Below are 13023 nucleotides of genomic sequence, written 5' to 3'. Positions count from 1 at the left end.
ATCCTGAGGGGAACCATAAGTGTGTACCAAAGGCCATAGTAAGAAAATATACCAAGTTTAGTACCAATCTATCTAGCATATGACATAACCTGAGATACTAACCTGAGAACAGGAAAAATCAGAGGATCATCACAGTAGTTCGTGAAGATCTGTACTCGGCTCGGGAATATCTGTACAAAATGTCATACCTCAGTGGTTTTCACAAAAAAGTAAGAACCTGGTGGTGGCACTACAGGAAAAGTCAGTGGATTGCCAATGTCAGTGGCGTAAATCCTCCGAGGAACATAAATATATGTGCAAACTTTTATGGCAAGCCATGCATTAGTTGTTGGGGTATTTCATTCTGGAATAAAGCAGTGGACTGCCAGACAGAGGGGAACGCTTTACTAAGATTAATCACAATGAGCAGACTTTACTTTTTGCAGTACATTTTGTCCAATATTTATGAGTATATTCTGTGTCACATGCTCTTAGGATTTGAAATAGATCACAAGAACAATATTTCTGACTTGCCACTGCACAGCAGTAGAGAATATCATCACACAGTCACATGATCATGAGCTACATGTGGAGGACCGTCCTTCGCTCTTTTGGGTCTGTTGGGCGTTTACAGGTTGTGTTGCAGAGTGAATTGTAACACATATATAACTTAATGTGTTTGTTTCTTTATTTAACAGTGGCATGGACAGTTATTGACTCTCCCAGAGTTAGCCAATTAGCAGTCCCTGGGCAGGGAAACCCACAAAAGAATTATGGCATCAAATGTTATAATTCAGACAGGGATACAGAGAATACAGTACAAATTAAATCAAAGAATCAAAAGTATATCAAGTGCATTTAACCTGCCCTGTCGACCTTCCTGACCACTGCTGGAGATGTGATGGGCCAAAACAAACCAAGAATGTAAATCACAACAGGTGATGGAAAACACCCAAGCTGCCCCTATTTGCATGTGCACCAGGTAGAGGAATTTGTTTTTCAAAAAAGGCACCGGCAGGAAAAATATTAGGACTGCACTGGGGAAGTGTTTTCTTCGTGCACTCATTCAAAAGTACCCAAGATGTTTTTTCTTGTTGTGGTTAATCATTTTGTGTTCTTAAATAAAACGTTATTTTGAATGGTCAGTGGTACCATCTAAGGACAAAAGGAACTACATACAACCCTAAAAAGCCTAATTTTGTAAAAGAGCCTGGCTTTGTTTTCATACTCACATCTTCAATGAAATGCACTGATACTCACTAGGGATACAGTAGTGCACTTCATACATGTGCCAAGTTGCAATGTTTTCACCATACACAGGGTGGCATTGAAGCCCTCTCCAGCCCCCTGTCTCTGTTATACAATGGCATCATGTGTCCACTCTGTCATTGACATCACTTGTTTTATTAATTTGATCATGAATGCGGGTTTGACCCTTCTCCCGCAGGGTGGTAGGTTTGTGTAGGGTGCATTTGTAACACAAAAAGTATTTGATCTAGATTTTGAACCCCTGAAAGTAAATCAGCACATGTGCCTTTGATTTAAATAGAAAGGATATAATTTCTTGCTCTCAAACTTTTATCGTTAAAACAGCGTACAGTTGTTCATGGTCCCTAAAAAACAAACAAAATACCTAGAAAAAAATACCTCTTTCTACATGTCTCTATTGGTCCAATGCTGCTGTTCGACTGTAGAGTCCTTATCACAGAATTCAATTGAATGATATTCAATTGTTTCCCCACATACAAACGAACCCTTTCATATGGTCCTGACACTTCAGTTGAAGTACGGTGTGTAGAATGAAGCGTACAAAGTTTCACCTTGAGACACCTTTATTAAATGAACGCAGACCTCTTTTTTTCTGTTCCACTAAAATGTTATTCAGTCTGTCAATATCGTTGCAGGCCAACAGCATCAAGTGCAAACATGTTTTAAGGGGCAAATTTCACAACTCAACATATGAGCCTTGGAGTCAGTAAATCTCTCACAAAATTTGGCTCATATGCAATAGATAAAACATTTTCCCATTTTTATCCCCCAGTTTCCCATTTGTGGTGTAAAAGTTTGTATACCAGAGGCGAAGAGGGCAAAACTACTGACAAACATTGACATAGATTGAGGAATCTTAAAAAAATAAAAACCCATTTGTTTGAGAACATCTAAACTCCACTAATTAGACACCTTACAATACATATCTTTGTTCTAAACTCCTCTTAGAGTGGTATTCATCTTGTTTTACAAGCCTCATGTCTCCAGGGATACTGCTTTCTTAGTCTTTTTTTCCCCTCCTTGCGGCTCCACAATGCATCTTTAAGTTGTGGATGATTTCAGAGGCTTTTAGAGTTGACTTGAGTCCCACATTTAAATACCAATGGGAAAGAAACCAGAAATCCGCCATTGGAATTGTTAGCTGGCAACTAATCTTAAACTGTGAGGAATTTGGCAGGCCAGCTGAGCTCCTATCTTTGTTAACACGCTATGTTTTCCCTCTCTTCTATTTGTGTGTGAGGACAACAGGAACTGCAGCTTATGGCAATGTGGATGCATAATTAGTGTGAACTGTAAAGTATTCAATACCTTTTTCGTAAAATTATAGTAATCTGGGCTGAGATGGACTCCTAAGGCTACAACACTGACGTGTGTTAATAAGATAACCAGCGCTGTATGTACATGTGAAGCTTTATGCTTTGCAACTGTAATTAGTGTTTTTTTACTCAATAGTTTGTGAGACAACCCAGTGGGATCACTGGCAGCTTCCAATTAATCTGCATTTGTCTTTGTAAGAAGTATAGCTCCTACATACATATAGAGTAACATGAATTACTCTGTGCTATTGTGGTTGCGTAGTTGATAAAGACTATTCATTTTTCAACTATTTGGAATAAGGAGCTGCACATGATCACAATTTTCCCACTAGTGTAGTATGCACATATGCCTTCACTTGTCATATTTAGATGTGGACATTCAAACTAATTAATGACACCAAATGCCTCAATAAAACAGCTTTTATAATAAAGTGTTTATTTGAATTTAGTTTGTACATTTTACAACTTCAAGGCAACGTATGAGCATAGTTATACATAAATTATATTGGATGGTCGCAAACTGAAAAATAGCAATTATAGTTAAAATAACATCATATTAGTATTCAAATAAGATATATGCATTTTCTGTGTAGGAAAATGGGATGCTTTTAAATTCGTAACAGAAATGAGAGCTCTATATCCCTCATTAAAAAAGTTTCAGTGCTTTGCAGTCACCATGGCTGCAAGCTTTCATTGCAAGTTAGTCTGGAAGGGGTTGGAGAGTGCAAGGGATAAAATTAAATTATGTAATAGTATTAAATTATGAATCCATTTTAATGAGATATGGTCAAATTAGCTTGTATGCAACATCAACTGTATTTTATGGTTGTATAAGGTGCTATTACTGGATTGGAAGACAAAGCAATTGCAGTGTAAGGTGACAGAAATCAGCAGAGGGGCCTCAATGTGTCAGTAGCATGGAGACACTTCAGCCGAGATTCTGAGATTTGGTCTCTAACCACCCCACTCTCATTCAAGTTTTGCAAGATTTGAGGAAATATAAAAATCATCAAGAAAGGTTCAATCCACAAGGAGCGCAATGCCCCCTAGAAAGAGAATGGATACATTGTTCCTCAAGTGCAAAGTGAGTTATCTGGTTGTTTACCATGGTCACAGAGAATACTCAGCTCTGGTTGGCCAGAGAGTTTCCATTATTTCCAGATATCCACATGGCTCCGACCTAGTGGCCTCATAACAATTCTGAACATATGTCAGCTTTTATCTGGCTACGTAGTATAATACTTACAGTTCGACACCTTGGGAAATGTGCTTAGTCACTTTCCTGCCGAGATGAGTTGACGAAAAAGATTAATGCCACTCTAATGTCTGCATGATAGATAAAGAAGCTACGGCAGCAAGTTAGCTTAGCTTAGCAGAAAGACGTATAATGGGGGGAAACAGCTAGCCAAATGTCCTTGAGTGTTTTCATCACTGTGAGGTTGTCAGGCAACCAGCAAAGGCCTCAGGAAAAAATAGTCAGGCACATAATCCTCCCGTAACAACGTAACACGTGCCATTACTACTCTCAGGTCTTTGCACAGATAAGACAAATAAGATTGAACGTACACATTAGGGATCTTCAGAAGTGCAAAGTTGATTTTGTAATCATTGCCCAGAGCCAGTCTTTATGCTAAGTTAAGCTAACCACTCAGCCATAGCTTTATATTTTATAGGCTGGAGAGTTGTATCAATCTTTTCATCTGTCAGCAAGAAAGGTCGAAATAGTTCTTTAAATTGTTAATTGTTGGCAAGCTGCCATATGTAAATTGGATAATCCACTGTGATGCCTGTGGTTATAAAAAATAACACACTCTGCAGAAGCAAATGTTCTTGAATAAGCCACTGCACCAATCTTTACATTTACAATTGTGCTGCTAATCACAGATCATTTCATTTTATAATAATCCGTTTCACAGAGTGAACAATCACGCCTGCAATGTTACCACTACCAAGCCGAAGGTTCAGTTGTGGCCTCGCCCCTGTCGTTGAACACACAGGACCGTGACCTTCTGCGAAACATGGTGGCCCCGGGGCCTTTCCTCCTGGTGAGACGCAGATAAATGTCAGAGTGGAGGAACCTGGGGTAGGAGTCCTTTTTCATCAGGCTGTAGACTTTCATCTGGGCTGCTTCAAAACAGCTCTTTGTGGGCTGTGCTATGACCCTCTGAATGGCCATCTTGGTGTTGTAGTCAATGTTGACCTGAGAGAAAGGAAATTAGAACATAAGGAAAATAATGCAGATCAACTGGATACAGGACATCTGTACTAAAGGAATGCCGTATATAACAATGCTCACTTTTGTCTAGATCTGAGTGTATGATTTAGGTGTTTGTGTCCGGATTCCAAAAAAGTTTACAACAACCCAATACCAGAACATGAGTTACATGCAGTGCCTAGTAAATGGGTTGAGAGCACGTCAGATAATGACGTGAAGAAAGGGAAAACCCCAAAGACAAGACTGAGACTTGATAAGAAGAGACTCTCTGTTTTATTGGAACCAAGTGACCTGAAGCTAATTTGAGTTTAAAGCTCATACAAGCAATCACTGCCCCACATGGATCATGGTCACAAAAATGGATGCCAATTGTCTGGTGTCTGCTTTTGTGAATGTAACTGCTCTTTACACTGGAAGCTTTTCTTTAAAAGACAAAGAGCAGTGAAGCTTCTCACACAGCAGTAAAACAGCTCTCAAAATATGCATGTGTATCAAACTGCAACTCTCTCGCCATCAATATCAAAGGTCAGATCCATTTACATTTGTATCTCTCTGCAAATCACTCAAACTGGTACACACTTTCATGTTAGTGCATGCATGCTCCATATTTACACAGACATTCGTCTTTGACTGAAAGTGTGTGGGTGATGCTCTCTCCAATTCTGCAGAGGAATGTCAAAACCTCAAACCAGACCCAAAGCTCTTAACGGTCAGATCTGCTGCAGACCACAAAAGCATATCGGATGATGGTCGCATCATCCTCACCAAGCGAATGGAAACTTTTGAATCTGTGACTGTCTTGCACACAATTAACCCAACCTGCTTTGCAGCAGTGCATGCACTAAGCAAGCTGCTGCTCCTAACAATTGTTCACTAAGGTCAACCTGCTGCAGGCTCATGACTATGTAGGGCTAAAGAATTCGTAATAACCCACTGTTAATTAACAATGACATTAATATATCAAACATCCAACAGCACTCAGTGACAAAAGTATAGCAAAAGCAAATGCTAAGCTAGAGGGGTTGTTTAAGCCTTAGCAGCTCCACTTTACAGCCTATCGTGCATCATTTCATCTGTACAGTTAGTGATAAATAAAAACATGCCACATCATACCTCTTTGGGGGCATCTGATTCAATGTAAACCGTATAAATATATTTGGCTTTAGACAGCAGCTTCGTCTCAGAATCAATGGTCTTGTATTCTTCACAGGCCAACCAGAACTCAATGTTTTCCTCACTGAACTCTGTCTTGAGGAACTGAGAGAAGCTTTCCAACCCATCTAATGTAGAGAAACAGAGACAAACACACACTGTTGTTTAATGGAGTGACACAATAAAAAGACAGACTACTGTTCAAAATTGGTTATTTTCTGAGCTTGTTGGGTAAACAACGCTCAAAGGCATAGATTTCCTATAGCCTAACTTCCTCATGCCAAAGTCACAAAATTGGCCTCTAATGTACAATTAAATAATTATATAGAACCCTTTAATACTTTAAATATACTTAGACAGTATTATTGTATTTATGATATAGCATAAACCATTCCCGAAGGAGAACATGCAGTGGTTTACAGTGTTTCAGTGTAGCACTAAAATGCAACTTCAGTGCTAATGAGGAAGTTGGACAGTTTCTGGATTACTATCCGTGCAAACAAACATTTAAAGTTGTAGTGAAACTACCACTGCTCTCCCCATTAACTATTTATTGCCTTTAGCACTTCTTTACAGTTTACAATTCAAATGGAGCAAACTGATCGACAGCAGAAAAAACAGTTTTGGATGGCAATTTGACTCAACGTTCTTGAGAGGCTTTGGGCATTGATCTGACCTGAGTGCTTCAGCAGTTCTTCAAAGGAGTCGCTCCATTGCAAAGCTGCCTCTGGTGAGATGCTGAAAAATATCAGAGATACGGTCAGCCCTTTCCTAACAATGCAGCAAGAAATGTTTTGGATTCTTGTTACACATTGAGATGCCATGTTTCTATAAGTGTGCAATGAGTCATGGAGGGTGCTGGAACCGGGATAAAAAATGAATAATACTTGTTCAACATTGCGCGTGTCTGAAATTAATGGATTTTGTCTCACTTGCTGGATGTCGTATTTGTCTTTTTATTGGGACTGACATTTTCATGAGAGCCTGACTTGGTGAGAAAAAGGCTTAGTCGGCTCTTCCTCTCCTTGTCTTTCTGTCTGCAAACAGGAGAAAATACATCAAGTTCCACAAACTGTCAGTAAACTGCAGATATGGCACTGTTCCTCAAATCAGCAACTTATCAGAGAATTGCTCCTCTGTAATCACAAGATGTGCTATAAATTACTCAACATCTTTGTGGTTCAATACAAACTGCATGACAAGTCCCCCCTTGTACATGTGAACCAAAAGACAGCAGCGACTCATTGAGGACAACTTTCAAAAGTCTAACAGACATACATGGTGTCAGCTGTAGTGGCTTAGTATTATTTTGAAACATAACATAGCTATGATGCAGTAACATGCTGCTTTTGAGGAAGATAAGACTTTTCCATGCAGATAGAAACCAATGTTTCTATTCTTCTCATGATAAAAGTTCCACTCACATTTCTGATTTCTGAAATTATTTTATATATATAAATATCAACATATTCCAAAATGAAGTAAACATTTTAAACAACTTTAAACACCAACCTGCTAGTATCGTCCTTCATCTTTGGTGTCTGCAAGTCTTCTGGACCAAACATTTTAAAATACGCTTCCTCCTTTGGGGCCATGTAGTTGAATTGAGGAAATAGAAAAAGAAGTGTCTCCATGCTGTCCTGTCTGTAGCTGGTGTGCGAAGCGATGAGACAAAAATAGCTCTTTGAAATGTTTTTAACCCATCACTCGATGATTCACCTCGTCTTTTATAAAATGCTGCTCGCATTTCATTTCCCATACCTTTTGCTCTTCTTCCTGTAATGGTGTAAGCACTTACTGCTAACAGCTTCATCTGTGAAACAGAAACCCCCTGGGTTCAACATCCTGTCAACTTTTTATTTCAAAATTTGAAAAAGACAGATGGCTACGCTAAGTCAAGAGTTTTTCTTTTGTTTGTTTTTGCTTGAAGTTATATCTTATAGTTGTACAATTACACATTGTACTGAAGAAATTATGACCTACAAACCCCCAGGAAACATTGAACTAAAATGTGTTGTCAGAATTTTTGTAGGTTCTGTTTATACACTGTCATTGCTGTTGTTGATAGATGTCTTCTTGTGTGAGATCTTGTGCGTAATGAGAAAGATCAGGCTTATTCTGTAATTCCACATGGATAAGCAGCAAGGACAGACACTGCAGAGAAATAATGAAATGTAATGAATAATAAAATGTGTCAGCACAGAGTCTGGGCTTAGCTCTTTCTAGAACATCAGAGCCTTAATGGAGAAAGACAAACTCACTGTGACACAGTGGGAATCAACAGGTAACAGGCGTGTTCTGGGGCAGATGGAGACAAATGTGATGTCTCTGTTAGAGATAGAGCATAGGCAGCCATTAGAGGGCCTTGATAATGTTTCTTTAGTTCTGACAACAAATTAATAAAGTGCTGGGGAAAAAAAACGGTGGGTATACCATAATAACAAGTAACTTAATTTAGAATTTTTTTCAGTCCCCCTTAAACAAAAAAACGTGTTATGCCTTTTGTTACATCACTTGGATGTTTGTATAGAACCCTAACCCATGTGCAGAGTTTGACACTAAAATTCTGTATTCTCTACGCTCACCTTACATCTGGCAGCTTCCGCCGGTGTTCCTCACCTGCGATCTCCTCTCTTGCAATGGCGAGTTTTGAAGAAAATTTGGATTTTGCAACAAGGCAGGCTTGCTTGGTTCTTTTGGAGAATAATTATAAAGACATACAAAGAATTGAAATGTTCCCCCAAAACAAGTTCCTTCCCGAGACTGTTTTGCAAGGCCACCATTGCATGGATGCAAATTTACCCGTGGTGGTGCAATTTGACAACAAGATGTGTCCACAAGACTTGAAAATGATTTAACTTGAGTGAAAATTTGGATATGTCAAACTTTATATGTCCAAGTCATTAAAGAAGAAAGGGGTCTGGCGGAAAATTGTGGGAAGTTTGGGAAGTTTTGAGCTGTCACACACTGATAGCACAAGCATGCTCTGCACGCAGACGGTTAGCAAATAGGTTGCTAGCTAGCACCTAGCTACAGCTGGTAACCTACTATACTACACACACAGTTCAGTGGTCAAAGTCGCACACGTAAAGCAAGGTGAAAATTCTCTTTGCTTGTCATGCAGCTTCAGGCTAAATAAAAGCCTTTCTCTATCCTCACATTAAAACAACACCCATTGATTAAAAAAGACAAATTCTGTATTGCAAATTGTGTGTGCAGCTACAACCCAGTGGGCCGATAAACTGAAGCTGCAGTATCCTTTTCCCTTCAGGTAAACACTGCTGAATCACTGAAACCAAATTAAATAGCAGTCATTTAGCTTTGCGGCATGTATTTGCCTCTTGTCAACATACCAGATGAGAAAACCAACAAAATCAATACACAGGCAGAGCCAGGGAAGTTCTCCTGGCAGCTGGGCACAAAAGATTAGGATTGTGTTATTTGATCACTTTGAAATACCCTAATATTTTCATTTATAGTTTTAATTATGTAACTACCAGCACCAAGTCTTACGTTTGGTGTCCATGTAATGTGATTGCAAATTGATAGCAAAGACTGAAGGAAAAACAGAGACGGTGCTACTGATTGGTCTAAAAGCAATTTAGCTAAAGGATAAACATTTTGTCTGAAGTGTCAGTGAACTTATTCTGAAAAATATTGTTTGAACACAACCACTACACTAATAAGGAAAAAAACATGGTGTATTGGTTAACTGCAAAATGTGTGCGCAGCATTGCATGAGTGTCCTCTTTTTGTTTGTGCATTATGACTAAACCCAACTGTACATCTTTAGGTAGCGATAATATGCAAATATATCTTTATATGTTTTGGATGTTGCTTGATGAAAGGGGAAGTGATGGAGTTGAAACTGCTGACATGTGTGAAGGGGGAAGGAGGGCTGTTGTTACTTCCTGTCTGAAAACATCTGTTCACGTAAGTCTAGTCTGCCTGGCATGTTGCACATTTTGTCATTGAAAACACAGTAAAGTCAGACAAGAAAGAAATTCAGTTGAAAACATTACAGACTCCATGGAACCAGCAAGACACATACAAACAGACAGAGAAAACTACAACAAAATACATAATTTGCTATATACATTTGTGTTCATGCATTCAAATACCAAATTAACAATTATCCTCAGTGGGATTGCTTTCATCTGAAACAGGGCAATGCAAGTGTGATGAAGAGAAAGCCATTTGGGTTTGAGGCTGGGCATCGATGACGCATTGATATTTCCTGAGAGGATACAGCATGTCAAAACCAGGACGGACAACTGAAGAACTTTTTCTGTTTCTGTTCATCAAGTGGTACATTAATAAATCGCTTTAACTTTGAATTATTATAAGCTTCTATCCCACCATTATCCACTCATTCAATCTTTGAATGATTATAAAAAGGTTTTATTTGAGAAAATGTATGTCAGCTTGGAAAGTAAAATTCACCGTTTACCATGATTCAGATTGCAATACAATCATGGGCAGAAGTGTAGTGTCGAGGACCAAACAGGCTGTGGGCATTGAGCCATTGTAACATGTCAAAAATTTTATTATGTTTAAGTATTAAGATAAATATGATGATGGTATGGGTTTGGTGTGGATAAGGTCTGTGTGAGAGGGAAGGAAAGCTCACTATCATAGGAATTATGTTCATATTGGACCATTCTGAACCTTCTGAATAACGTCTAGTCTTAATGTTCAGTTCTAATGCAGGAAACAGTGTGCAAAATTAGTTTTGGAAAAAATCTATAAATTTTTTTGTCTGCCGATAGAGTTGAGGACTAAGAGGACCCCCACTTCTGCCCATAAATGGAGAAAACCTGTGAGCTAGTTTAGGCCGTCAACTCCAGATCACTGCTGTCCTTAATGCCAGCATCCACCTGAAGGCTCTAGGGCCACATTTCCCCTGAGGGAAGGTTATCATAAGCACTCCCCACTTTTCTCTTGGCTACAATGTGGGCTGAATGGGCTATGAGTTGGTGTACAGCCAACTACAGTGGAAATCTGATTGGTAAAGACAACTTTGACATTTGCACTTCTCTCCCACTCCTAGCCAGATGTATTTCAATATTGCTCGCTTGAAGGACTAAAACTCAGTTAGCTTGGATTAGTATTATGGTTGTTGCCTCTGTGTGGTGCAAAAGAACAACATTTGACCACCACACAATACGCGGTTGTGGTGCTTTTCAGCTTTGGTTTGGTTTCGGCAGATGGCAGATGGTTTTGCTGCACTAATGACTCCTACTGAGTGGTTGGGTTGCTTGTGCAGTGAATGCAAAAAAAGAAGTAACATATTACACGTAACCTGATGGGCATTACTGGACTTATCTTGTCTTAAAAATGAGCCCAATTAAATGGAGCTCTCTTTGGCTCCATTAGCAACCCGAATGTACTGCGGTTATGGAGCTACTGTATTACGGAATCAGTGGACAAATGGGACCAATCACGTAGACATGTTGTTAGGTATTGTCTGTTTGTCTGTTTATGTCTGTTTTATGTGGATCCCCATTAGCTTCAGCATAAGCTAAAAGCTGTTCTTCCAGGGGTCCTTCAATCTATTCTCGTGAATACTCTTTACGACATCACATTACACACACAGACATTATAACATTTGAAAATACAAAACATATTTAAATCTCACACTTACCGCAATTAATACAAAAATAAAATAAAATGAAAAGAGACTACTCCGAACTGATCATCTTAAGAAATAAGATAACAAAAAGCCCTATAACAGACTCTAATTTGGTATTAAACATTTAAAATTCCTTTGAAGGTAAAATGTCTTAAGTGAATTTTTTTGATAGTCTTTGGGAGAGAGTTCCATTCACACATTGCTCTGTACCTAACTGAACGTTGATTTGATTTGGTTTTCAGTTTAGATAAAATAAAACTACCACCTAAAGCATGTCTCGTTGGATGAATACACAAATCTATTTTTAACTTTAAACCATGAGAGGCTTTCATGCATTTTATCAACATTTTATCTAAACCCACTCGCGAGCAACACGTGCAGCTTTATTCTGAATCAATTCGTTTTTTTAATATGAATTGCCGAAGTCCTGGACCAAACCACAGAGAGCATTAATCCAGATGTGAAAAAAACCAAAGCCTGCATAACTTGTTTACTGTGGTGGGAGGGTTTTTGCACACCTTTTAATAACTGACATGGTGTTGCCCATTATAGTTACCAGTTTCTGAACATGTTTGTCTCAACACAATCTCTTGTCAATCATCACACCCAAAGGTTCAGCCTCTTCTCTTTGCTCTACAGAAGTTTGCTCTACACTGAGTTCAAGTTTCGGTTTGAAACATAAAGAAGAATGATATCCAACCACTAAACTGGTAGTTTTAAGTTCCTGATAAATATGCAGTGGAATCATCAGCAAACATTGAAATGCTCACTTTATCTAAAACAGATGGTAAATCATTATTATAGATTGTGTAGAGGAGTGGCCCAAGACAACTTCCTTGAGGCACTCCATGTTCCACAAGCCTTACCTTTGAAAAACTTCCACTGAAGTAAACTAATTGTCTTCTATCAGTCAAATTACTTTCCATCCATTATAATGCATTTCGTGAAAAAAACATAATATTCCAGTTTTTTTAACAGCAAGTTGTGGTCAATTATATCAAATACTGCAGTAAAATCAAGCATCCCACCTTTTTTTTTCCTCTCTTCCATATCCTTAAACCAGTTATCAACTATCTGAGTTAGTGGCTGTTGTGTGTTTTCCTCTGTATGTATGTTGAAAAAGTGTGAAAATAACATTATCTCTATTAAAGATTACCTTTCCTCAAAATCATTCATACGGGTGGACTATCTGCTAACTCTGTCCAGTGTTCTTAGTTTATATACTACATGGTGATAAGCTAAGTTACCCAGCTGGATGTTGAAAGTATACTACATCAGAAAACAGTCTGTGGGCATGGACAATATGTTGCTTGTTCATCACAATAATATGTGTTCTGATAGTAGAAACAGAAAACGGTGTAAAGCAGCACTGCAGACACATTCAAAGAGAAAAGAGACCAATTAAGAGACAATAGCTGTGGATCAAAATATTACAAACTGTGGATTTTATAATAATTTTC

General features: G+C 38.6%; 1 protein-coding gene across 1 annotated transcript; it reads right to left on the bottom strand.

Moving 5' to 3' along the window:
- Nucleotides 1–2979: 2979 nt before the first annotated feature.
- On the bottom strand, nucleotides 2980–7707 carry rgs18 (regulator of G protein signaling 18). The gene is made up of 5 exons (XM_034888128.1): nucleotides 7444–7707; nucleotides 6864–6968; nucleotides 6608–6669; nucleotides 5893–6059; nucleotides 2980–4764 (listed from the first exon to the last, which is right to left on the bottom strand). Exons 1-5 carry the CDS (start codon nucleotides 7563–7565, stop codon nucleotides 4510–4512), a joined length of 711 nt encoding a protein of 236 aa, XP_034744019.1. The 5' UTR covers nucleotides 7566–7707; the 3' UTR covers nucleotides 2980–4509.
- Between the last annotated feature and the right edge of the window lie 5316 nt (nucleotides 7708–13023).

Source organism: Etheostoma cragini, chromosome 12 (assembly GCF_013103735.1).
Source record: "Etheostoma cragini isolate CJK2018 chromosome 12, CSU_Ecrag_1.0, whole genome shotgun sequence".
NCBI lineage: Eukaryota > Metazoa > Chordata > Actinopteri > Perciformes > Percidae > Etheostoma > Etheostoma cragini.
The sequence above is the reverse complement of the archived record's forward strand: the minus strand, read 5'-3'. Positions and strand labels throughout refer to the sequence as shown.

What these genes read in the sequence shown, in the direction of transcription:
- rgs18 (XM_034888128.1), bottom strand. Translation starts at nt 7,565, where the DNA reads ATGGAGACACTTCTTTTTCTATTTCCTCAATTCAACTACATGGCCCCA. An exon ending in ACAAATACGACATCCAGCAA is followed by an intron (nt 6,670 to 6,863) that starts GTGAGACAAAAT and finishes GATATTTTTCAG; the next exon opens with CATCTCACCAGAGGCAGCTT. An exon ending in AGAACTGCTGAAGCACTCAG is followed by an intron (nt 6,060 to 6,607) that starts GTCAGATCAATG and finishes TCTCTACATTAG; the next exon opens with ATGGGTTGGAAAGCTTCTCT.